Genomic DNA, 27,926 nt, shown 5'->3' with positions numbered 1-27,926 from the left:
GTTGCATTGATTTTTTTGTATTGTTTTCCTGGTTTCTATTTTGTTGATTTCAGCCCTCAAGTTGATTATTTCCTGGCGTCTGCTCCTGCGGGGTGAATTCGCTTCTCTCTGTTCTAAGGTTTTCAGTTGCGCTGTTAATTCATTTATGTGACTATCCTCTGTTTTCTTCATATGGGCACTTAGTGCAATGAACTTCCCTCGTAGCACTGCTTTCAAGGTGTCCCATAAGTTCGGGTATGTTGTATCCTCATTCTCGTTGAATATTAGAAAGTCTTTAATTTCTTTCTTTATTTCTTCTTTGACCCAGGAGTGGTGCAATTGCACATTGTTAAGTTTCCATGAGTTTGCAGGTTTTCTGCTATTTGTATTGTTGTTGAATTCCAATTTTAAAGCATGGTGGTCCGATAAGATACAGGGGACTATTTCTATTCTCTTGTATCTGTTGAGGTTTGTTATGTCTCCTAGTATGTGGTCGATTTTAGAGAAGCCCATGTGGAGCAGAGAAGAAGGTATATTCTTTTTCTTTGGATGGAATGTTCTATAGATGTCTGTTAGCCCCAGTTGAGACATAACTTCTGTTAATTCTTTTGTTTCTTTGTTGACTTTCTGATTTGTGGTCCTGTCTGGTGTTGAGAGTGGTGTATTGAAGTCTCCCACTATAAGTGTGTGAGGTTTTATATGAGCTTTGAGTTTTAGTAGTGTTTCTTTTACAAATGTGGGTGACTTTGTATTAGGGGCATAGGTGTTCAGAATTGAGACTTTGTGTTGATGGATTTCTCCTGAGATGAATATGAAATGGCCGTCTTCATCTCTTTTGACTAGTTTTGGTTTGAAGTCTAACTTGTTAGATATTAGGATAGCTACGTCTGCTTGCTTCTTATTTCCATTTGATTGGAAAATCTTTTCCCAACCCTTTACCCTGAGGTAATGTCTATCTTTGGAGCTAAAATGTGTTTCTTGTATGCAGCAGAAGGATGGATTCTGTCTTCGTATCCATTCTGTTAGCCTGTGTCTTTTTATAGGTGAGTTAAGACCATTAATGTTGAGGGTGAGTAAGGTCCATTGATTGTTGATGCTTGTTTGGTTTAGGTTTGTTGTTGGCAGTGGTATTGTGAATATATTTGTTCTGCTTCACCCTAGGTTTCTGGTGTAGTTGGATTATCTGTTGCCTACATTTTTGTGGGCGTAGTTACCTTCCTTGGGTTGGAATTTTCCTTCCAATACTTTCTGTAGGGCTGGATTTGTAGATACATATTGGGAAAATCTGGTTTTGTCATTGAATATCTTGTTCTCTCCATCTATATTGACTGAGAGTTTTGCTGGATATAGTAGCCTAGGCTGGCATCCGTGTTCTCTTAATACTTTTAGAACATCTATCCAGGACCTTCTGGCCTTGAGGGTTTCCATGGAGAAGTCAGGTGTAATTTTGATAGGTCTGCCTTTATATGTTACCTGTCCTTTTTCCTTCACTGCTCTTAATATTCTTTCTTTATTCTGTATGCTAGGTGTTTTGATTATTATATGTCGAGGGGTCTTTTTTCTTTGGTCCAGCCTATTTGGGGTTCGGTATGCTTCTTGTACTTTCATGGGCATGTCCTTCTTCAGATTTGGAAAGTTTTCCTCGATGATTTTGTTGAATATGTTTTCAGCACCTTTGAGCCGGGCTTCCTCACCTTCCTCTATGCCTATTATTCTTAGGTTTGGCCTTTTCATGGTGTCCCACATTTCCTGGATGTTGTGTGTTAAGGATTTGTTGGATTTATGGTTTTCTTTGGTCGATGAATCTATTTCTTCTAGTTTATCTTCTGCGCCTGAGATTCTCTCTTCCATCTCTTGAATTCTATTGGTTATGCTTGTGTCCGTGGTTTCAGATATTTGCCCAGCTTTTCAATTTCCAGCTTTCCTTCCATTTGTGTTGCCTTTATTTTCTTAATTTCGGTTTTCAAGTCTTGAACCGTTTCCTTCACCTGGTTAATTGTTTTTTCTTGGCTTTCTGTACTTTCCTTAAGGAATTTGTTCATTTCTTCCACTTTTTTGTTTGTTTTTTCCTCCATTTCTTTAAGGGATTTTCTCATATCTTCTTTGAGGGCCTCTATCATTTTTATGATGGTGATTTTTAAGTTGTACCCTTCTGCTTCCTCTGCTTTGTTGTTGTGTTCCATTCTAGTTGGTGTAGATTCCCTAGATTCTGGTGGTGTCATGTTTGTCTTTCTGTTGTTAGGTGTTCTCTTGTATTGCCTTCTTCCCATAGTTTCTTCCAGTAGGTATTGGTGGTATCTCTTCCCTCTCTCTATGATCCTTCCCCGATGGGAGTGGTCCTCTGGCCAATAGCTCTGGCCAATGACTGGCAGAAGAGGACGAGGGCTGAGCTTGAACTTGAGAAGGTTTTGCAGGGTAGTGGGATCTCACTGGAAACTGGCGCTCTCCAGCTGAGACCTCGTTCTTTGGCAGGGGCCCGGAATTGGGGGGTCAAGGATATTGCCCGCAGGAACTCCGAGTGGACAAGCAGAGATAGGCGGATCTCTGGGAGCGGCCCGGGACTCCAGCAGAGGACTGGAGGCGGGGTCAGAGACCAAGCCGGTGGAAATTACAGGTGGTCCCGCGTGGATAGTCAGGTCTCCTTTGTTCGGAGTTGCTCTGAGAGGTCTCCGAAGTAGGGTGGACTGTTGGCTCCACCCTCTGTCCCAGTGCTCAACTAGAGCAGCAGGACCGTAGGTGGGGTAGGGCACAGGGTAGGGGGGGTATGCTGGAGGTTGGGATGGTTGGGGGTGTATCAGAGCTCCAAGGGTGCTCTCAATGGGGACCGGAGACAGGAGCAGCAGGATCAGGGGCCAATCCAGGGAGTTCAGGCGGGGGAGGGGGGGGAAAGAGGTTGAAGGGGACAGGCAGCCCCAATTGGGCCCAGACTCACCTCTGGCCAATAGCCGGCAGAAGAGGACGAGGGCTGGGCTGGAACTTGAGAAGGTTTTGCAGGGTAGTGGGATCTCACTGGAAACTGGCGCTCTCCAGCTGAGACCTCCTTCTTTGGCAGGGGCCCGGATTTGGGGGTCAAGGATCTTGCCCACAGGAACCCCGAGTCGTAATGTTTCTTTTACAAAAGTAGATCCCTTTGTATTAGGGGCATAGATGTTCAGAATTGAAACTTCATTGTGATAGATTTTTCCTGTGATTAACATGAAATGGTCTTCTTCATCTCTTTTTTTTTTTTTTATGTTTGAAGACTAATTTATTAGATATTATGATAGCCATGCCAGCTTGTTTCTTAGGTCCATTTGACTGGAAAATCTTTTCCCGAACCTTTACTTTGACATAATGTCTGTCTTTGAAGTTGCAGCAAAATATGCATCAAATAACAGATTCTGTCTTTGTTTCCATTCTGTTAGCCTGTGTCTTTTTATATTATGAGATATTAATGACCGTTGATTGTTGGTTTCTGTTATTTTTGAATTTCCTGTTGGTAGTGGTATTTTATGTGTGTGTGTATTTCTATTTTGGGGAGGGATTTGTAATGTGGGATTTTCTACTGCCTTTGTTTTTTAGAATGTAGCTAACTTCTGTGTGTTGGGGTTTTCTACCCCAACTGTTTGTAGTCTGGATAGCATCATTGGTCTCTTAGTGTCTGTAGAACATCTATCTGACTTTCTGAGTTTCCATTGAGAAGTCAGGAGTAATTATTATAGGTCTGCCTTAATATGTTACCTGGACTTTCTCCTTTGCAGCTCTTAATGTTCTTTCTTTATTCTTTATCTTTTGTGTTTTGATTATTATGTGGCAAGGGGAGTTTTTTTTAAACTTTTACTTTTTGGTCCAGTTCATTTGGTGTTCTGTGAACTTCTTGCACATTCATAGACTTGTCCTTCTTTAGTTTGGGCAAGTTTTCTTTTATGATTGTAGAATATGTTTTCTGTGCTTTTGAGCTAGACTTCTTCACCTTATTCTATACATATTATTTTTAGGTTTGGTCTTTTCATGGAGTCCTCTATTTCCTGCATATTTTGACTCAGGATTCTTAGACTTAACATTTTCTTCGTCCGTGAGTCCATTTCCTGTAGTGTTTCTTCAACACCTGAGATTCTTCCATTACTTGCATTCTGTTGGCTGTTTGCATCTGTAGTTCATGATCAGTTACCTAGATTGTCTAATTCTAGCATTCCCTCAATATGTTTTTTTCTTCTTTACCTCTATTTCAGTTTTTAAATCTTGAACTGTTTGAATTGTTTCTTTCACCTTATTGAATTTTTTTTTTTTTTTTTTTTTTGTCTTTTCTTCCATTTCTTTAAGGGAGTTTTCAATGTCTTCTTTAATTGCATCTATTATCTTCATAAAGTTATTTTTAAGGCTGTTTTCTTCTGCTTAATCTGTGTTGGGATATTCAGATCTTGCTATTTATTAATTGTCCATCTCAGTGTCTGTGCTACTGGTGTTATGTTCAGGAAGCAGTCTCCTATGTCAATACCTTCACAGGTACTTCCCACTTTCTCTCGTAAGTGATTCAGTATGGCTGGATTTATGTTGAGGTCTTTGATCCATATGGATATAACTTTTATGCACGGTGATCAATATGGATCTATCTGCAATCTTCTACATGTCAGCATCCAGTTATGCCAGCTCCTTTTGTTGAAGATGCTTTCCCTTTGAACCCCATAATACAGTAGCCTTGTTGATAGTATAACATAAGGTATTCTACACATTTCTTTTTTCTAATTTTTCTGCCTCATTAGTTTCAAATGCCAGTAATAGCCATTTTAGATTGTTTATCCCATTGACAAAATCTATTTTTGAATGTGGATATCATGTATATGTTGTAATATATATTCCCTTACTTTGCAATTTTTTCATTTATTTATTTTTATCTTAGCTTTTGTCTTTCCACTGGCACTTTCTTGTTCATAACTCACTTTCTTAATTTCTTTTTGTCTGCTGTCATGTAATATACCAAGCTCTCTTAAAATTATTATTTTGAATTCTTTGTTTTGTTTTCTAATGATGGCTTTTGTTCTTTGAGTTGGTTGATGTTTTTCTCCATATTTGTTCCTACATTATGCTTCAGATTGTACACTTTTAATACATTAGCAAAATTTTCTCTATGATCCTTTTGTTGAATCATATATAAGAAGTTCTATACTTCAGATGACAGGTTTTTTTTTAACCTGGGAGTACTTTTTGACCAAAGATTTGTTGCTTTTTTTATTTATAGTTTTTTTCTCTTTTCAAGTAACTTGATTAGTATATGTTGCTTTTTTTGGATATGTATCATTATTGATTGAGGTATCCTTTGAAATTAGTATTTTTCAAGCCAGAGACTGTAATCTTATTGATCTACTTTGGCCTTAGAAGATTTTTCTCTATTTAAATTTTCTCTATTTTTCTCCATTTTCTCTATTTAAATTCAGGGAATATATTTAATTTCTGAGGTAGAAATCAATGTGTGTCGTATAACTATATTATTGGAAATATTTTAATCACTTTCTTGCTTTTTTCTACCATTGTTATATGTTTATGCTTTAATTAACTTACACTGTTGGTAATTGAGATGTTTTAATGTCTGTAATTCACCTACAGTAGCTTACTTACCTATTAATTATAATTATTTTTAGATTGGTTGGCATTCTTCTATCATTTCTACACAATATAGGGAATGGCCAACTAATTTATATAAGAGCTTACTGGAATTTTTAACGAGAGAAGATAACATTTATAGGCATCTAGCATGATTATCACTGTGAGTATTCATTTAACCTTCTCTAATATTCTTTTGCTTATATATTTATTTATCTCAAAAATATATTGATTTATTTGGTAATGTGCTATCCATAGTTTATATAATGTGTGTATTTTATGTATGTTTCTTAAAAATTCTATTGTCAATATTTTTAAATTTTCCAATTATCTATAATTTTTATTTTTATAAATTTGATGTTATTTACTATATTAAACTATTATTATTTAATAAATTTGCTTAATATTTATTAAAAATTATATTTTATATCCTGTCTGTAATTTCTCCTCTCAGTCCCCTTCCCTACCTCTCCTCTGTCCCTCATCCATACCTCTTCTGTCCCTATTCAGAACATTACCTGGCTCCCATGTATATCAAGGAAATATGGCTTATCAAGTCTTCATAAGACTAAGCATGTCACCTGGCATAAGGCTGGGTAAAGCATCCCTGTATAAAGACTAGGGTATAGGAGGACATCAAAAGAGTCAAAGACAACCCATGCCCATACGATGAGGATTCCCACATGAAGACCAAGTTACACAACCAGAACACATAATCAGAGGTTTCAGAACCATCTCATTCAGGCTCATTGGTTGAAGGTTCAGCCTCTATGAAAAACTATGAGTCCAGGTTAGTTGATTCAGTGGATTTTCTTGTGATGTCCTTGACATTGCTGGCTCTTTCAATTATTCCTCCCCCTCCTCTGCAGGATACTCCATGATCAGCTTATGCTTTACTGTGGGTTTCTGCATCTTTTTCCACCAGTTGCTGGATGAAGCCTTTGTGATGATTTTTGGCTTAGACACCAACCTCTGAGTATAGCAGAATATAGTTAGGCATCATTACATTGAAATTTCTTTTTGCTGCAGTCATGTTTGGGTCCTTCCTAGGTCTCTGGTCTGAAAAACAGCCTCTGAGTCCTGCCAGGCACTGCAGGTAGTATCAGGGGCAGAATTCCTCAGGGCATGGGTCTTCGACTCTGTCCCTCACCCACTCAACAATTTCTCCAAGTTCCATCCATTTGCCTGCGAATTTCAAGATTACATTGTTTTATTTTGTTTATTCCACTGAGTAGTATTCCATGGTGTAAATGTGTCACATCTTCTTTATCCATTTCTCAGGTGAGGAGTGCAACAAAGACATGTGTTCAACTACATTCTTAGCAGCATTATTAGTAACAGCAAGAAACTGGAAGCAACCAAGATTTCTTTCTTAGAGCTAACATTTTCTTTGCCAGAGTAATCTATCGCCCATCTCTTGAATTCTGTTGGGGATGCTTGTGTCTGTGGTTTCTGCTCAATTCTCAAGATTTTCCATTTTCTTTATTCCCTCAGATCATGCTTCATTTATTGCTTCCATTTAGATTTTAATGTTTTGAATAGTTTCCTTCACGTGTTTTGGTTTTCCTTGCCCTTGTTTAAGGGACTTGTTGATTTTCTCCAATTTTGTGGTTGTGCTTTCCCAAATTTCTTTACAGGAGTTTTTCATCTCTTCTGTAGCACCTTTATCATCACCATAAAGTTGCTTTAAGATCGTTTGCTTTTGCTTCAGCTCTTGGAATATTCAGAGCTTGCTGTAGTAGGATGTAGGTTATTCAGATGTGAAATATTGCTGTGACTGTCATTGTTTCTGTTTCTACACTTACAATTTAGGCATCTGGATATGTCTCGGTTCTAGATTTTTTTTTTCTTTGTTAGGTAGATGCTTTCTTTTTTTACCTTCTGCTTCTCTGATCGTCTTTATCCATTGGCCTGTGGACTCTGCCTTTGTAGGGGGCTGGACTTCTGATGGCCTGGATGGCCTCTGATCCAGCCCAGAGTTTATTCCCAAGTTTGGGGTTTATGCTCTGGCTTGTATGTGTGTGGCATCTAATCTGGCTGGTGGTCTTCTGGGTTACTGAGTCAGTTCTGATTTCCGCTATGGTAGAAGTCATCCTTGTTTCAGGGACCTGGCTTGGTCTCTAGGCATCAAGGATGGGCTCTGACTGAGTACAGGGATTATGGCCTGACCTGTGATGTGGTGGAAGCCTTCTGCCACAGATGTGGCCTAGGAGATGATGAGGAAGAGATGAATGGCTACTGGAGTTATGTTGGGCAAGTATGAGTGGGTTGGAAGGAAGGTGGCCTTACCTGGGACTCAGGATGCTGGCCTGACCTCTGGTGGAAGAAGAAGCTTCTGTCACAGGAGTGGGCTGTAATTTGGTCCAATATGTATAGTGAACACAGAAGTTAAATTCCTTTTTAAATACTGATATTTACTATGGCATGCCACAATTTTATTAATTCTTTAAATTTCAATTTTAGGATGGAATTTTAATTTTTTGTTTTGCTTTGTCTATAGAATAAATTCAATGTTTTTGTAGTCATATTTTTAAATAAAATTGGCTAGATTCTTTTCATGCTTCTACCTACTTAAGTGAAATTTTTGATTTGTTTGCATAACCAATTCATCAGGTCCTTTCAATATTTACTTTAGTATCTTTTAGTCTGTTAGAGACTTCTAATTTGTACTTCTTCTAGATTCAGCTTCTCATATATTTAACTATGATGTAATTTTTGTTTTACTGTTTATTTATTACTTTTTTGTTTAATTGAAATTTCTCTTGTATTATATGTTTACATATGAGTATATAATCATTGAATTTATAGCAAGACTATTTTTGTATATTCATTTATAATTATATTTTTCTCTATAATATTTTAAAATATAGCTACAGAATTTGTGTTTTCAAAATAGGTATCATTTGATACTATCGCATTTAAATATGTAAATTTAATCAGCTTAAAATATATATATTTTAACATAATGATATTAAAATATTGTTCTAAAAATAAAATTATATCTAAAATTTACATAAAATAGCAAGTAAAGTGTAATTTTTAAAAAGATTTTATTATTTATTCTTCTTTTGTGTGTATGTGTGTCTGTTTAGCATTTATGTAAGTGCACCATGAGCTTCTAAAGTTCCAGGAGGCCATAGGTTGTTTTCATAGTCTATGGAACTGGAGGTACATCTAATTAGGATCTGCCATATGGTGCTGAGAACTAAACCCAGGGCTTCTGCAAAAACACCATATGTTCTTAACCACTCAGCTATCATGCTAGGCCCTTAACGACAAAATTTTGTATTGGGAGAATGGAATAATTTATTCCAGAGAAATAACTTCCTAGCTGTAGGAAAACTATAGACATTTTGGCAATAAACATATTTGGTGAATTTAACATATTTGGAAGTAAAACCATCCTAAGAATTTGGTGCTTAAACACAGCTGTGACCTTTGTAAACATAATTGCATGTTCAAATACATTAGGAACTTTAATGTAGTATTGTCTTGTCACAGTGAATAATCAGAATTCAGGTAATGTGTTCAATTTATGACACCAATAGTTTCTCTACAGTGACATCTTTGAAAATTATGAATCTTTAGTATAGTATTCACTGATTTAAAATGAATAACTCCCAACCATCAGTAATTCCAGTTTTAGGAGATCTTCTACCATCTTCTGGATTCTTTCAACATGAGAAATGTAAAAAAACAATACACTATTTTTAAGAAAGTCTGGTGTTTCTAAAATTCAAAATAGTCCCATTTTTTCATATTAAGACTAATGGCCATTAAGACTATTTGCCAAGCCCTGGCATTGGTATAATTCTAATTTTCTGTTATTCTCCAATTATTATTGAAAACAATTGGACAGAGTCATGAAGAACAGCATGGCTTTGTAACCTGCAAATTGTTGTGCTTTTGTCTCCTGCAGGTGCTCCAAGTGACCAAAGCAGTGGTACCTCTTCTCCTCTTTGTGACAGTGGCTTGCACCTCAACTACCATCCAAACAATACAGTAAGACAGCTGCACACGGCTGGGACTGATAAGGGTGAACTAACGAAAGAATATACCTGTATTTGTGGTTTGCTTGAACCATTGCTGAGTCTAATTTTTCTGAAAAACCTGTACTTCTTGATGCCTGCAACACAACCTAAATGATAAAACAAGCCAGAAGGAAAAATAAACATCCAGGTATTTTATGTCCCATTCCTTTTCTCGGGACTGTGTTATTAAATCCTCTGTAAGTACTGGAGACTTTTGACCAAGATACTCAGAGTGGTAGCATCATAGATTATGTCAGAGCATTTCATGCCATATACAGTCTCATGGACTGCAATATTTGTCATAATTTTTATAGAAGCTAAATATACCCATCATTTTTATATTTTGTGATTTTTTTTGCACATCATGGCAATACTGCAAAGAGAAAAAAAATCTAGAATATATTTTATGATAAAGAAATGAAACATGCATTTGACACATTAGTTTTAATGGATTTAATTGAACTTCAGTGTTTATTTTTCATATTGGTGAGTAAATTAGTTATTTTTGTTAAATATTTTTGAAATTTCTTATTTCAGCATTGCAAGCACACATTTTAAAGAAAGAAAAACTGGTTATATGTAGATTGAAGTATTTCCTAGCATAGCTGGCCTGCAGTGCATATTTATTTGGTTGATTTCCAATAAAGCACTATTAATTCAATATTAGAAATCACTGACATCATTATGAAATTTTATTTCTAAAGACTGCCTTTGAATATTTACAAGTCCAAGCAACATTTTTTGTCCCTGATTACATTGAGATCATTCCACAGCTTGATGACATAAGGTTTCTCAGGTTGGTCATCATATTTATTTATCAATTTATCTTGTAGTGAGGAACACTTTTTAACTTGTAATATAGCATGAAATTTTTCAGTTTCTATTTTATTGTTATATATTATTTATAAACCATAAGGAGTTTCATTATAACATTTCCATTCATGTTTATGACATTCCATGATCACATAAATCCCTCACCCAAATTTCATTATCCTCTTCTCCATCACTTTTTATTATTCCACAGCTATAACAGTCTCCCATTTTTCTTCATACCTTTCCACTCTAGTTTCCATATATGAGAGAAAACACACCTTAGATATGTGTGTGAAACTGACTGATATTACTTAATAAGATGACCTATACTTCCGTTTTCTTGCAAATGATATAATCCCTCAACCCCAACCCACTTATGGTTGAATAAAACTCCATTGTGTATATCTATCACATTTTTTATTCGCTACTCCATAAATTCTTTGTTCAAATTCTTCTCTCATATATTACACCCTGACTGCATTTTCCCCTCTCTCCCCTCCCCGCAGGTCCACACCCTCTGCCTCCCCTCAGACAAGAGCAGGTCTCTCAGGGATATCAACCAAACAAGGCATAAATAACAACAATAAACCCAGGGACATATCATCACTTCAAAGATGGAAGAGACATCCCAGTAGGAGGAAAAGGATACAACAAGCAGGCATAAGAGTCAGAGACAGCTCCTGCTCCCACTGTTAGGAGTTTCACAAGAACCCCAACCTACTCAGACATAACATAAATGCAGAGGACCCAGGTCAGACTCTAACAGGATCCCTGATCTCTCCAAGTCCCTATTGGTCCCTTTTACCTGATTCTATGGGCCATGTTCTTGTGGTATCTATCCTTGACCCCTCCGGTTTATAAGGAACATTGTTTATAAGGGCAACGACTGTTGTTGGAAATTTAAGACACTTACAAAACCATAAACTTCCATATATAATTCATTAAAAATTTTGTTTAATTTTGTTTATAGAAGAAATAATTGTTTTATAATAGTTAAAATCCAAAACGCTGATCTCGCAATGATACTAAGATCTGAACAATTTATCACTCTGGTTTTCCAAAGAGCAAAATGTTATACAACACAACAGTGATCTAATCGACTCTTTATTTGATACAAATGACAAATGCTTGCATTGTCCAATGTGATGTGTGTGTGTGTGTGTGTGTGTGTATGTGTGTGTGTGTGTGTGTGTGTCTGTCTGTCTGTCTGTCTGTCTGTCTGTGTTTCTTTGTTATATCCAGGACATCATGCATGTTAGACAAGTGATGTTCCACTGACTTTCCCTGGTCCCATTTGTTTACACACACACACACACACACACACACACACACACACTATGCTTTTTAAAAACAATATAATTATTGTTTTAGGTCACAATATATGTTATCATAAATACTGATAACTGTCAGCACTAGAAGCCTTGATATCTTTATTTTTATGATTAAAATAAGTATCTTTAGTTTATTAACTATTCATCTGATTATATGATTTATAGTAGTATCTATATCAGGTCTGATCGTGCTAAAGGTTGAAGATGATTGTGTTTCAGAGATTTACAAAGAAGTATAAAATGAGAAGATGACTTTTTCCGTAATAATTTATGAAAGTATTAAATTTTAATGATAACATATTTTCAGATCTATGATGCCTAATGGTGTTATATAAATGTCATAACCACTTATGGATATTATTGTCCTCAATCTCACATTGTCCCAATCATTTAACATTTTTCATATATTCTTGTATTTCTTCATATCAAAGGATTACCAAAGAGAGTAATTCACATTCACATACTATGGAAAATTATTGTTAAGTAATCTATCAGAATATATTATCAAAATGTCAAGTAACCAACAAAATATCTGAATTATCCTTTTAATTTTTTCTTATCTGATTATAAGTGTTAGATTGCTGTGATGTGTTTACTGTGGAAACTAAGAAGTATTAGTTGAATAAATAATCTCTGGCTGTCAGAGAGGTTGGATATCTTAGCAAATGAATTTTCTATAGATGCCCATTTACATGGAATCCTGATGGAGGATTGGCCATCATAACATAGAACATAAAAATCATCTGCACTATTTTTCACTGCAACCATGACATCTGGCAGGAGGAAAGTGGATCGATTACATGATTAATTGGGAAGCTTTGTGAACCCCCCCCACTATAATTCAAAATACAGCTGCTTCCCAATTTCCTCCCTATGATAAAATGACTCATTGCTGCTGACGAACAGAGTCTTTTATATTCACTCAGTAATATAAACATATCTTTATCTTAAAATAAATGTTACAAATTACTTAGTAAATCAGAAAAAAACATTATAGGTAATAATTATAAACAGCATTAGCCAAACTATTGTGAGGCTGTAGAAATGTTGTTTCCTTTAAATTTCATGGTTAGAAATAGCTTTGTCAATTACTGGTGTTTAATTTGTTTAATTAAAATATAATTGCATAGTTTTTCCTCTTCCCTTTACTCACTCCAGTTCTTCCCATGTGAATCCTTGCTCCCACTCAAATTCATAGTATCTATTACTATTACACAGAGCAATGAATACACAGAGAGACAGAGAGATGCATAAACATATGCATTGAATGTCCTGAGTGTATCTAGTGTTCCTTGCATATATATATATATATATATATATATATATATATATATATAGTTTTAGAGCTGACCAGTGGATACTAGTAAACAAAGTGATTAGCTCATCACTAGAGAGGATAAGTTTCCCCACTTTCAGCATTCCTTAGATATGTCTAGTTATTTTTCTCCATGGGGACCTTAATATTATTCTTCTCTGACATTACTTTTTTTATTTTATTTTATTTTATATAACAAAGTCCAATTAAATGAAAACAAACATTTATACACAACATTTGGGAATTTGGGCGTCGTTCTTTCCAAACTACTTCCTGCTGGTAAGGGGCGCTGTCTTGGGGGGGGATTCGAAGAAGATTCAGATATCCTGACTAGTCTGTAGGGCTGTTTTGTCCAGCTGTTTTGAATGTAGGATCAGCTTGTACTCTGTTTCAGGCGGTCTCTTCTCTGACATTACTGTATATGTTGGTATACTGTCATTGTTCAGGTATTGACTAGGCAGCCATATTGCCAAGGTTTGATAAGTAAAGAGTCATATCATTTCTAGAAGACACTATATACAGATTTTCAGATATTTTTTCTCTTGCAACTTATCTCCTCTTCTTAGATGAACCCTGGTTCTTAGTAGGAATAGTTATATTGTAGAATGATTCACTGGTACTAGGCACCTTATGATTATTTTTTGTCTATATTTTGAATGGCTGTTGTCTGCAATGGTCTTTGCTGCAAAAAGAAGTGTTTGTATAACAGATGAGAGCAACACTTTCTTATTTGTATACCGACACGCATTTAGGAAGCAGCTGAGAATTGTGCTCATTTAATAAAGTAGAAACAAGATGTTTTCTTCTTAGATACATGGCCTTACTAGCTCAAAGTATTGGATAGATTTTAAGTAATATGCATTATTTCCTTCTTGTTAAGTGAACCTTAAATTCCATCAGGCAGCTTATGATTACAACAAAGATATGAGTTCCACAATTGTACCCTTAGGCAATGTTTTCCGTGCTGCTAGTTATTGTGAATAATATGTATCACAGCTATATATGACTGATGTTTGGTTGCTTCCTTTCCTCAAAAGCTTGCATAGACCCTTCTAATACCATAAAATCTAGAACTCAGAGAGATTTTATAGTCAGATACAGCTCAAGTGTGTGTGTGTGTGTGTGTGTGTGTGTGTGTGTGTTCATTCATTTAGAAATATTTTCAAGATTAATAATGAATGAGCTCAGTCTGTGTTTACACTGGGGGCTATTCGAGGTATTTTCAAATATGATGGTATTTGGACACTTGGAGATACTCAAAACTCTTGGCCAATTGAACAAGTGACTTAATCTTCTTTGAGGGTTTTGTTGCTTCCCTGTTTTTCCCATGTCTTCCATTCTTGAACAAATTCCACTTTGTCTTAGTTTCAGGTTTCTTCCATTTCACACATAATTTTCAGTTATTTTTCTTGGTGAGTCTTTCCTAGCCTTCTTACAGACCTCTGCTAACATTGACATTTTGCAGTGGAGTTCTGGGCTAAAGATTACTTGGGCCTATAAAACTATTCAAAACAATTAGAAAAAATAATATCCTCCAGTGATAAACCTGAGAATATACAGAAGCACAAACCTTTTGTACATGTTGCTCTTTTCAGGACACACTTTCCTGTTCATCATGGCCCACATCTCCAGGCCTCCGGTGGGAGAAGCGATGGTGTGACCTCAGGCTCATTCCCCTACTGCATGCCCGCTTCTCCCAGTACATGCCAGGGACTGACCAGAGTCGGTGAGTCTCTGATCTTTGATTGAAAACTGGTCAATGCTCAAATTTTCAGCCTAATGTGCCACATTGTTTATATTTTAGCATGTTTGTAAAACTACAGAAAAGAATCGCAAAAGAACACTCTCCCAATGTAGATCATGGTAAATATGGGGCCAAAGTCAGTGAAATCCCTGATTCCATCATAAAAGTTTGTAGTGAATCTGATGCATATAATGTTATAATTTTACTGGTCTTTATATTTCGAGTTAATTTTCTAAGCTTTTATTTTCAAAGTAGTTGTAGCACTTATATATTTATGTTTTTAAATGATGCTAGGAATCCTACCAAGGGCCTTAAATAAAACCCCAGACCTTTGTACGTCATCATCTACCACTCTCTCACATTCTTAGCTTTGTGAACGAGTATATAAGTTTATTTTTCATCTTTTTATAATGCTCAGTGCTGTTTGGGATGTTTTTCAATAGCAGATTTTGTGCTTTGTGGATCTTTTCTTCCCATAGAATTTATATCAAAAGTTATCCCATTTTTCTTGATGATTTTTGTTGTTGTTGTTGTTTGAGTCCCTTGGTTTGATATTTTGCCCAATGCATTTCTTTTTTGAGATAAATTCCTCAGGTACCAAGAAACCTCTCTGGAAAGAAAGGCTTTCTGTCTGTTTCTACTGAAGTCTCCTGAACAGCTCTCTCTCTCTCTTTCTCTCTCTCTTTCTCTCTCCCCCCCTCTCTCTCTCTCACACACACACACACACACTGATGCACACACAGCTGGCAGTCTCCAAAATGGTTTTTCCGTTGGTTTATACCTCCATGTGTCCTTGAGCTCAGAAAATTTTTAACTATGTAGTTTGTGGCATTCCATTATTATGATAAATATAAGTATTTCTACTTTTAATTTGTCTGAATTGATCTATATATTTAATTTTTACTTATAGGATAAAACAAGTTTAAAATTTCTATAGCTACATATATTTTTGTGAAAGTTTCTATGTTTGCATCATTTGTTCAAATATAGTTCTCTATTCTACAGTTATGTTTATAACAAGATTGGTATTGATTACTCAGTGTCTTTACATGTCCCCCATCTTTCACGAATTCTGACTTTTCTGGAAATGTCTCTCTACACTAGAATATGTATGAATTTTTCCATTGTTTTCTATTTTTATTGACAATGTATATATTATTTATTCTATATGCTCTAAATTTCACTAATGATATATTTTGTATTATATCTGATGTTTTTCTACATGAAATACTATTTGGTTATTACAGAATTTCTGTTTTGAATGGACTGTGGAGTAACATTCAGTTGGAGGAAAGGATCCATAACCATTTTTATAGTATAATAGCTTTTTTTCAAAAATTTTAGTGTGGTTTCATAGCCAGAAAAGTGGCATTTAGGGCATCTGCTTTCCATTATTATTTTGTGTGTGTCTCTAGGCTCTATGAGATTGTTTTGGAATATTCAATTAATTGTGTTACATTCCTTTATGTTATGGAATGTTTGTTTCATGATGCAAAGGTGTGTTGCATTCTTTTGTGTTGTATTTGCTTAACTCTGTGAAGCTGTGCTGCTTTGACTGTCTAAAACACCTGTTGGTCTAACAAATAGCTGACTTGCCAATATTTAGGCAGGAGTGAGGCTAGGCAGGACTGGCATGCATACAAAAGAAAAAGGGGAAGAACATGAAGTGAGGCAGGAATAATGCAAAGAATGAACTAGGGGGATGGCATGGGTAAGAGACCTAACCACACGGCTAGGCATCCAGTAAGAAGGAAAGAATGGTATAAATAATAGAAGCAAAAGGTAAATTGGACAATTTACATTAACAAAAGCTAGCTGGCAACAAGCCAAGCCAAGGCAAGGCATTCACAAGCAAGAGTAAGCCTCCTCCGTGTAATTTTTTGGGAGTTGGGTTGTGACTCGCTAAAGAGAAAAGAAAAAATAAATAAAAACAAAACAAGAGTATGGAATGCTACAGCCTGTTCATGTTTCTTAATGTACAATCAAAATTGAGATGCATTTTCCTCATCTATAAATCCATTGTGGTCCTTCATGATACAGTTGCAATCCTTTGCCCTCCTAGCTTGACTGTTTCTAAGCCCCAACAATTGCAAATCTGTTCTTTCTCATTTACTTGTTTTGATGACATTATGTTAGTGGACTCATTTACCATGAAGCTTTATTTGATTTAATGTTGCTTAGTAAAATTCCCTACACATTCATTAAGGTACTTCCTTTTGCAACTGTTCATACCCCCTTTTCACTTTTTTTTTCTTTTCCCTCAAAGTAGTTTGAATCATTATTTTTAAGACATTAGGTTTTCAATAAATATTATATAACATAAATGATACAAATAGTGTGTGTAGATTTGATGGATACTAATTTCATTGAAAAACATTGGCTGTGAGTTTCATAATAACCTGATGAGTCTTTCTAGCATCACTGTGTCAATGTTTCATCCTTTTCCATTTTGAGAATTCACTCGTTCTTGATATCACTAGCAAATACCTTTGTCCTTACCTTATCGTTCTGGTGGATGTGAGGTGGGGTAGGAGGTTTTGGTCATTCATTGGGTTATGAATACTTGTCATTGTTTAGGGTGGTTGGTTATAAGTTGTTATTTGTAATTGTCAGGAAAAAGTTGACAAAGGAGATGAAATCCAGAGTTCTAGTTTTGAAATAAAACAAAATAATATAGATATGATAGGATATAAAAGTACAGTACTGTATATACTCTGAACAAAAGGAAATATAGAAATAGTATAAAAAAGTTAAATTACTAAATCTATTTTTATACCAAAAACTCAACTATTAGTTTTAAATATTTTACACTAATATTGAATATTGTATGTTGATACAATTATAAGATTATTTTTGTTAGAACATACTGTACATACATTTCTTGTGCAAAATATTGTACCTATTCAACTAATTTAACAATGTAATGCAAATGTTTACCCCTACCAGCTATTTAAGATAATAAGGAAATGGATGTTAGATATTAGTCACCTATTACAATTGAACTTCTAGTTATATTAGGTATGATTTAAATCTAAACAGGAAATATTTTAGATAGCTATTCATCTTCAAACATTTCAGAGATCTACAGAATATTCCACTTTCCACTTTCCACTTAAGATGTTTTAATAACATAAGTTCTTCCTTCTTTTTTTTGACAAGGAGCCATGTTTGCTCCTGGCAGCATCAATCTACATTGGAGTAGATGATGGGAATCAAATAAATCCCATATAGGTTTTCTTTTCTTTATGGCAAAAGTAAGCCACTTGGCAATAAAATGACTTTACCTCAAATGCTGACAATAAGCTTTTAAATGTGTAGCAGGATACAAAATAGAGAACTGCTGAATGTTGTCAGGACAAGGTAGTACAGTCCTTCAAAATACCTCTTTCACAGAAGAATCTATCTGATAGGTTAGGCCCATAGGCCGAAAGTGAATTCCCCAACATTGCAGAAGCTTGGGTCACTGTTCAGGCAGCCAGCTGTTCTTGTCATTTCTCACATATTTTGCAAGTCACTCGCTTGAACTTCCTGCTTACTGTTTACATCTGTGAGCCTTACATAATGTCAAGAAATATCTTTTCTCTCAGCAAGTTAACTGTACTATCTATTTTCACACACACATACACACACACACACACACACACACACACACACACATCCATTTATAGATTTAATTTGCCCTAAACTTCACACTTTCATGGTTGTTTAATATAATACATTAATTTCATTTTTTGTTGAGAAAATTGTATACATTCAGAACATTGAACCCTTTGGACTTACCTTGTCTATTCAATATTTTCTAAAACTTTAATGATCTATGTTACATATTTCTCAAGACATATTATTGCTTTCATAAGTCTCTTTATTTAAATATACCCTACTTATAATTAATCTGATTTTTCATTTCACTAGACCTGGAACTTTCTGTCTTAAGTGTTCTCCTGATATTACTATTAAGACCTGTTTTTGAAAAAGTGTTCATTGGCTTCATTAGATTATTTTGTTTTAAAAATATGCAGTTGCCTGACATAAATATTTATATAATATATACCAAATATCTTCTAATAAAAAAGAATTTTCGTCAAGTATGATTAACGCTATAATTTAATTTCATGCTGCCTCAGCACTACAAGTTAAATAGATGGAGCTCGAAAAACATCATTATGAATGATGTAACACAGATACCAGAAGACTAATATAGTATTTATTCACTTATGTTAGGATAGTAGCTATGAAGTCATTGATAAGGAGGTTGCATTCTATGTATCCATAGGGATTATAGACAGGGTAACAGCCTAATGGTGAAGGTAGGATATCCCTAGGAAGGGAAATAGAACATATTGTTATGAATGGAGCAGTGGTACTAGAATGGGATCATATGGGTAGAGGGAGAGGACAGGAGTTAGTAGAGGAAAAGCAAATCCTATTGGTGCATATTCTTACTAATTTCTTTTTATTAGTTTTGCTCTATTCTGGATTGTTCTTTTATTAGTTATATATTAGTTTATCTATGTTTGTTTTTCTTTTTTTTTTTTACTTTATATAACCAAGTCCATTTAAATGAAAACAAACACTTATAGACAATATTTGGGAATTTGGGCGTCGTTCTTTCCAAACTACTTCCTGCTGGTAAGGGGCACTGTCATAGGGGATTCTAAGAAGATGCAGAAATTCTGGCTGTAGACTGTAAGGCTGCTTTGTCCAGCTGTTTTGAATGTAGGATCACTTGGTACTCTGTTTCAGGTGGTCTGGCTTGATCAAACCACATTAGTCTGGAAGGAATCCACATCTTTTCATTTACTGTGGAAACAAAATTAGAAATCCTTTTCCCCAGTAACTTGTCCTTGAACTTAAATTTTGGAGTCAAAGCATTTTTTTTATTTAATTTATTACTTTACATATCGATCCCAGTTCCCTTTCCCTCCCTCCCTCCCTCCATCCCACCCTCTCTGCCCTCTCACATGCACTCTAAACACCCTCCCCTCCCCCACCCTAATTCCATATGTAGGGGAATGCCATCCAGTTGGGGTCATGTAGATCTGACAGGTCATGTGAAGTAGGGACTAGGACTTCTCTCCTGTCTCTAAGTTAAGGCAGTTATCCCTCCATGGGGGATGTGTTCGCAAAGTCCTTTTGTGCACTAGGGATACATCCTGGTTCCACTGTCTGAGGTCCCTTAGACTGCTCAGTCCTTCTGGCTGAGACCCATATTCAGGGGGGGCTGAGTCAGTCCCATGCTGGATTCCCAGCTATCAGTCTGGTGGCTCGTTAGCTCCTCCTTGTTCAGGTAAGCTGTCTGTATGTGTTTCTGCCACCTGGTCTTTTCCTCTCCATCTGCATCTGGGTTCTACTTCGACTGAGTGTTTATGTATGGGTGTTTGCTCCTGTTTCCAACAGGTATTAGATGAGGGCTCCATGGATAAGTTAGTTGTTGATCTCACTCTCCGTGAAGGGCATTTATGGTAGCCTTTCTACAGAAGCTCAAACCAATATTGGCTCCCTCTTTTATATTCTCTCTCTCTCTCTCTCTCTCTCTCTCTCTCTCTCTCTCTCTCTCTCTCTCTCTCTTCTGTCTTCTATTCCTAACCAGGCTAAATCTTCCTGGTCGCACATGTTTTCCTTTCCTCCCTCTTGTTTTCTCCTACTTCTCTCTCCATTCGCTGCTCCCCCCACTTCCCCTGAGCTCTGGGGGACTTGTCCCTTCCCTGTTCTGTGAGGGACTTTATATGAATCTCTTAGAATACACCTTGTATCCCTGTTCCTCTGGTGGTGTGAATTATAGGCTGGTGATCATTTGCTCTAGGTCTAAAATCCATATATGAGGAGAACATATCATGTTCCTCTTTTTGTGACTGGGTTACCTCATTCAGGATGGTTTCTTCAAGTGTCATCACTTGCCTGCGAATTTCAAGATACCATTATTTTTTTCTGCAGAGTAGTATTCCATTGTGTAGATTTGCCACATCTTCATTATCCATTCTTCAATTGAGGGGCATCTAGGTTGCTTTCAGGTTCTTGCTATTACAAATAGTGCTGCTTCTATGTTTCTTTTTCAATTAATTAATTTTATATGATGACTTCAGTTTCTCATCCCTCCCTTCCTCCTCTCCACCCATTTCCTCCCATATCCCCTCTTATCCCCATTTACTCCTCCTTTGTTTCTGTCCAGAAAGGGACAGGCTTCCCATGGTTAAAATTAATTCCCCATTAAAATCCTCTCCATGGATCTGAGAATCTCTATGATATGTTTTATGAAGCTTTCTAAAACTTGTATCTTAGCCCTAAGATGAGCCAAAATTTTTAGTGATAAAACCAAAATGATGAAACTGATATTGCTCATAAGTGACATTACATAATTCCCATCTTAATTAGTTATCCTCTCATTTAATCATTTTATTTTCCAGCTGTCCACTGTATTTTCAAACAAGGACATAAATCCTTCCATTGTAATAGTATTTCTAGTTTTTGACATGGGAAAAAACCCTCTCTTTTAACTAATTTCTCCCTTTAAGAATTCCCAATTTTCTTAACAAATTTGACAATGATGTAATGGAATTTTGATGCACAGTTCTCTGAATGGAGAACATGAACAGTGCACAGGCTGGCTGAGGATAGTTGCAACTGCTTGCATGTAGCAGTGAACTTAGGTTGGTAGTTCAATGGGAGGGTATCTAAAAAAAAGCTTGAAAGCCAAGGGGTGGGGTTGGGGGAGAGCCAGATTTCTGACAAATACACATGGGATTATTTGCAGTATTTGTCTGAAGGCATAGCATGCTAGTTTAAAGCAGGTAAGTTCTATGGCGTTTGGAGGCCAGGTGCTTGTGGAGTTTGGGTGGCAGCTGGCAACTCTTAGATAGAGCAAGGAGCAAAATTGCAACCACCGTACCTATGTAACTTCATCGACAAAGAGAGACTGAGCTCCTGTCTTCCTCTGCCTTTTCACTTTCTCTCTTTGCCCAGACATGTCACTTTTTGTCTGTTTGTACAGACCTGCAGACCTTTATATTTAGCTAATGACTGGCTCCACCCTCTGATCTTCAGGCAAGCTTTGTTTTCACAAACAAGATTTAATCACAGGTTAAGTGACCAAGAATAGAGTTAAAGAAGGGAAGACTAGTCTTGGCTGTTGCATACTATACAGGCTAAGTTCTGTATAGTATGAAAAATATGTGGGTAAAGATGTCATAAGTAAACTTAAGTCTAGACGCTGGAGGAGGACATGGGATGTCTGCATATAGGGTTGGTGAATGTAAGTGGTTGATATATATTCTTATGAGGGTCAAGACATTTTTTTTGTTTTGTTTTAATGGAAAAGCTGAAAGAAATAAGAGCCCAAAAGTTTAATCAGGGTGAGAAGAAAATTGACCTTCTACCTGTGATTTGAGAACTGCAGTTCATTGAGAACTAGAGTTCTCTATTTTGCTTCTTTCTTTCCATTGCATTCCTCCAATTTAACTAATTTTCCAAACTAGTAAATTCTTTTTATGTTTTAGTCAATGATCTCTAGTGCATTCATAAAGCATCTCTCATTATGTGTCTTAAGACATTCAGAGACTCATCAGTCTAACAGTGAATGAAGTAGAAACTCTTAATTGCATACCAGTTACAGTTCTACACCTGGGACTCAGGGTTCCTGAATGTAGTATCTAGCCATCTCAGTCTGGAGTTTATAAAGGCAAAAATATGAAATTACTTTCTGTTCTCCTGCAAGCAGAAGGTCCTTTCTGGAAAAGAAGCTTTTGTGTACAAAAGCAATAAATACCAGTTAATCTTATGACCTTGGCTAAACAACAGTTGAAAACAAAATGTATAAAACCTGGTAATACAAAATTTAACCCTACACAGCCATTAACATTTGAAGTCCATTTTTGCATTATAGTCCTCCTAAGCACAGTAATTTTAAGTTTTTAAATGTAAAGTTAGCCTTCACCATAATGACAGTCATCACCTCACAACTGTTTGTCTTGAATATTAAAGTAATACCCTTGTCACATCTTTCTTGACCTTCACTCCCCCTCTCTATATCTATCATCTATCTGTCTACCTATCTTTCTATCCTCGCCTATTTATCTTTTGCACATTATAATTACCACAACGATTATAGGTGGAAATATGATACGTTAGCCAAGTACTGAAGTTTTTCCATGGCTATTCCTGACCTAGAGAGGAATTACACATGAATGGAATTATTTACAAGACCTAACAGATGAATCTTATTAGAACACACCCAGCACCGAGTCCTTCTCACAATGTACTGTGCTTTTTGATCTCCGCATGTTTGTTTTTGGGTTTCTTACTTCTGTGTGAGATTTATGTTTTCCCTTGCCTTACCCACCATAGCTGTTCTGATATTTAGAATGAAAATCCTGGAGGAATTTTATTTCTTCTCTCACTTACTACCCACTTTTAATCATGGATTTATTGAACATCATTCAGTTGTCCTACTTCAACTGTGTGCCTTAGAAGTTGTCCCTAGTTATATTAATTTACCTAGTAGTTGGCCTACAAACCCTGCTAATCTATCCATAATAATTAGAAAAAAAATCTTTACAATGGATCTATGCTAGCTTTTCCTAGCCAGGAGAGCCAACAGAGGCTTTCTCAATTGTCTCTGCTCATTCTATACCAGGTTTCTGCTCACAGAGATATTAATCAAATCATAATAATTTTGTATAATTTATCCTCTGGAGTGCTTGTTTCTAATGCACAAAATATCATTCATTATCTAATTTCTTTTATTCAACCATGACAATGTACCCAGACATATGCCATGGAATCAGTTATTAAAAAGAATAAGAATAGTTAACTTCAATAATTAGAAATATATGTTTTACATGAAATACACAGATAATAAAATCTCCTTTGCATTAATATTCAGGTCTGAAATATAAAAGATTAGTCTCTCAGATGTGTGCTATCACTAACTGTATAAAATATAAGAATACATAAATTTCAGAATTGATCAGCTAAAATATATAGATGTCGAGCTTTTATTTTAGCTTACTTAGAATTTTTATGACAATCATAGAGTAAAAAAAATTACATTGCTATGCAAAATTTTTTCCACATTTTCCACATATGGTTGTGCTTCTGTCTGAACATTTAAAAACTGATTTACATGTGTGAGTGTTTAGTCTCCATGTATGTTTGCACAGCATACTTGTTTATCTTGGAAGTCAGAAGAGGATGTCTTTCTCCCAGGATCTGTAGTTTACAGATGGTTGTGAGCCTCCATTAGTGAGCTGTGAATCCAGCCCAGGTTGACTGAAAGAGGAGTCTGTGTTTTAATTGCTGAACTATATCTCCAGTCTTATGTCTGTGTATTGTAAATGCCTTAATGACTGCTGAGCACTACAGTTAAAGGTCAGGACTAGAAAGATGGATTAGCCATGAAAAGATAAGCTTACACACAAAAGTATATAAATTAATCTCCTCATAAGGTGAATTTTGAATATGCTTTTTTATGGAGCGTATTTTTTATCAAAAGAAATTTAAAATTTCTTTATTACTAACAGAAATCTATTTTTAATGGAAAATTAGTGACACATGTATGAGCACTTTTTTGTTGTCAGTATGAAGGGTCAGATATGGTAGGTAGTTTCTCTAAAACTTAAAAATTGGAGTGCAGAGTGCTTTGGGTAGCAAAGCAGGCACCAGGTGTTCCATTTAGAGACTGTATCTGGTCTAGAGAGAAAAATAAGTGAACATAGGCCTACATATGATGCTGAGCCTGATGTGTGCTCCCTACATTTTCCTTTGTTTCAGGAGATGCTTAATATCTAATATCCTGAACTGCCCAGGAGTGAAGCTAATAGAACCTGGAAACATGCATTTAGATATAATACATGAAGTTTACATCCTAGTTTGAATGCTCATTTGTGAAAATTTTCTTCCACTTCATCACTGGTGGATTTAAATATGACTTGTAAATTTTCTAAAATGCCTCACGTTACACAAAAGTCTAATTGGCTGGGCCAGGGCCTTTGGTGGTTCTCATTCATGCTGCAGTTGCATGTATTTATGCCCACTAAGGCTATATCCAAAGAACATTAAAGAAATTAACATGTGGTTTACCATGTAATGTTTAATATTTGTTTGTGTTTGCCATCATCACACTGTAAGTCAGAAAATGTCATAACACATTGTAAAAGATCAGAGACAGAATCATAGACTGGGTATGTTTGAACAAAGGGAAAAGAATGACCCTAAGTTTAGGCTGTTCAATACGACATGCTTTGTTTTATATTTCAAAGGTTGTCCAAATTTTCCAAAATTTAAAAATGTTTTCTGATTATTTGGAATTACATAATAACTTGAACTTTTTGCTGCTTCATTTTTAAAACTGATATATCTAAAAATAAGGTAATCAAATTTTAATATGGACCTGCTTGTCATATTGTATGAAGTAAGAGCTGTTCTACAGGTACTGGTCAGAGCTGTAAATCTCTATATAACACAATGTTTGGTCTGTTCTGTTCTAATGTATCTATAGGCAGAATGCTTTCCAAGTTGTTGCTGTGGATGGAGTCTGCAGTGGAATTATTCAGTGTCTCTCTGCTGAAGACTGCTTGGATTGGCTCCAAGCATTAGCAGCTAATATTTCAAACCTCACAAAGCACAATGTAAGTACTGATTCAAGGAGTAATTATATAGACATAATGTCTTTCAGCATTCATAGGAGAAAGTCTTCCAGCATGCTTAGGTTTATTCAGTGCTGTTTAACTTTCATACTCTGCTAAGAGCCAATACCAGAAGGAGCCTCCTTCTACTTCTTTGGAAAGCTTATGAAACACAAGAAATAAAGTAACTCACCATGAGGGCCCAGACATGAGTGACTTGTGTGAGACAACACTCAAACTTTTCTTTTGCCCAAGACAGAAACAATGGCTTTAAATAAACATGAAAGTGAATTTGTCATGGAAATGGTATATTTACCTAAGGGCATCCTAAGCAAATAGGCAACTGAATTTAAGGAAATGTTACTTATTTGTCATCAGTGACTTCAAGACTGCAGCTGAAAGTAAGTAAATGAGGAGTGTAGCACAAATTCTACTTGGTCTTAATAATAAAAACCTGGAGCTCTATATAGGGGTAAACAAAGGATGAAAGAGCAGAAAAGCAGAGCATGAGCAACCAGCTCTTTTTTTTTTTTTTTTTTTTTTTTTTTTTTTTTTTTTTTGCATATAGAGTATTTTTTATTTAATTTTATATAACAAAGTCCAATTAAATGAAAACAAACATTTATACACAATATTTGGGAATTTGGGCGTCGTTCTTTCCAAACTACTTCCTGCTGGTAAGGGGCGCTGTCTTGGGGGATTCGAAGAAGATTCAGATATCCTAGCTGTAGTCTGTAGGGCTGTTTTGTCCAGCTGTTTGGAATGTAGGATCAGCTTGTACTCTGTTTCAGGCGGTCTGGTGTGATCAAACCACATTAGTCTGGAAGGAATCCACATCTTTTCATTTTCTGTGGAAACAAAAATAGAAATACTTTTCCCCAGTAACTTGTTCTTCAACTTAAATTTTGGAGTCAAAGCGTTTTTTTTTTTTTTTTTTTTTTTTTATTATTATTATTTTACATGTCGATCCCAGTTCCCTCTCCCTCCCTCCCTCCCTCCCCCCAAGCCCTCCCTCCCTCCTTCCCTCCCTTTTGCCCTCTCTACCCTCTCCCATGCACTCCCACCACAATACAATATGTAGGGGAATGCCATCCAGTTGGGGTCATGTAGATCTGACAGGTCCTGTGAAGTAGGGACTAGGGCTTCTCTCCTATCTCTAGAATAAGGCAGTTATCCCTCCATGGGGGATATGTTTGCAAAGTCCTTTTGTGCACCAGGGATACATCCTGGCTCCACTGTCTGAGGTCTCTTAGGCTGCTCAGACCTTCTGGCTGAGACCCATATTCAGGGGAGTCCGAGTCAGACCTCTGTTGGCTTCCCAGCTATCAGTCTAGTGGCCCTTAGCTCCTCCTTGTTCAGGTAAGCTGTCTCTATGTACTTCTACCGCATGGTCTTGTCCTCTCCATCTGCTTCTGGGTTCTAGTTTGACTCAGTGTTTATGTATGGGTGTTTGCTCCTGTTTTCAACAGGCATTAGTTGAGGACTCCATGTAGAAGTTAGTTGTTGATCTCTCTCTCCGGGAAGGGCATTTATGATAGCCTTTCCACGGAAGCTGAGATTGTTAGTTGGGAGCAGTCTTGTAGTTCCCTCGACCTTTCTTTGTGTTCAACTTTATCTTCAAACCAATATTGGCTCCCTCTTTTATGTTCTCTCTCTCTGTCTCTGTCTCTCTCTCTCTCTTTCCTATTTTCCATTCCTAACCAGGCTCAATCCTCCTAGTCACACATGCCTTCCTCTCCTCCCTCTCATTTTCTCCTACTTCTCTCTCCATTAGCTGTCCTCCCCCACTATACCTGAGGTCTGGGGGACTTGTCCCTTCCCAGTTCTGTGAGGGACTTTATATGAATCTCTTAGAATACAACTTGTATCCTAGTTCCTCTGGTGATGTGAATTATAGGCTGGTGATCATTTGATCTAGGTCTAAAATCCATATATGAGTGAGTACATACTGTGTTCCTCTTTTTGTGACTGGGTTACCTCATTCAGGATGGTTTCTTCAAGTGCCATCCACTTGCCTGCGAATTTCAAGATACCATTATTTTTTTCTGCAGAATAGTATTCCATTGTGTAGATGTGCCACATCTTCATTAACCATTCTTCAATTGAGGGGCATCTAGGTTGCTTCCAGGTTCTTGCTATTACAAATAATGCTGCTATGAACATAGTTGAACAGATGTCTTTGTTGCATGGATGTGAATCCTTTGGGTATATGCCTAAGAGGGGGATTGCCGGTCCTGTGGTAAACTAATTCCCATTTTCCTGAGGAACCGCCATACTGATCTCCAAAATGGCTGTATGAGTTTGCACTCCCACCAGCAGTGGAGGAGTGCTCCACTTTCTCCACATCCTCTCCAACATAAGTCATCACTGGTGTTTCTAATTTTAGCCATTCTGGCAGGGGTAAGATGGTATCTCAAAGTTGTTTTGATTTGCATTTCCGTGATAGCTAAGGATTTGGAGCATTTTCTTAAGTGTCTTTCAGCCTTTTTGATTTCCTCCATTGAGAATTCTTTC

At 36.3% G+C, this 27,926-nt stretch overlaps 1 protein-coding gene across 1 annotated transcript in view; it reads left to right on the top strand.

Annotated features, from left to right (window-relative positions):
* The window catches only part of Sntg1 (syntrophin gamma 1), a 250,178-nt gene that overhangs the window by 115,510 nt on the left and 106,742 nt on the right, over positions 1 to 27,926 (top strand). Inside the window, exons 9-11 of the mRNA XM_051197950.1 lie at positions 9,479 to 9,561; positions 14,645 to 14,775; positions 25,286 to 25,415. Coding sequence (XP_051053907.1) covers positions 9,479 to 9,561; positions 14,645 to 14,775; positions 25,286 to 25,415 — 344 coding nt within the window. The remainder of the gene's footprint in view (positions 1 to 9,478; positions 9,562 to 14,644; positions 14,776 to 25,285; positions 25,416 to 27,926) is intronic.

The sequence above is a fragment of the Phodopus roborovskii genome, unplaced genomic scaffold (genome assembly GCF_943737965.1).
Source record: "Phodopus roborovskii unplaced genomic scaffold, PHOROB, whole genome shotgun sequence".
Lineage (NCBI taxonomy): Eukaryota > Metazoa > Chordata > Mammalia > Rodentia > Cricetidae > Phodopus > Phodopus roborovskii.
The sequence above is the reverse complement of the archived record's forward strand: the minus strand, read 5'-3'. Positions and strand labels throughout refer to the sequence as shown.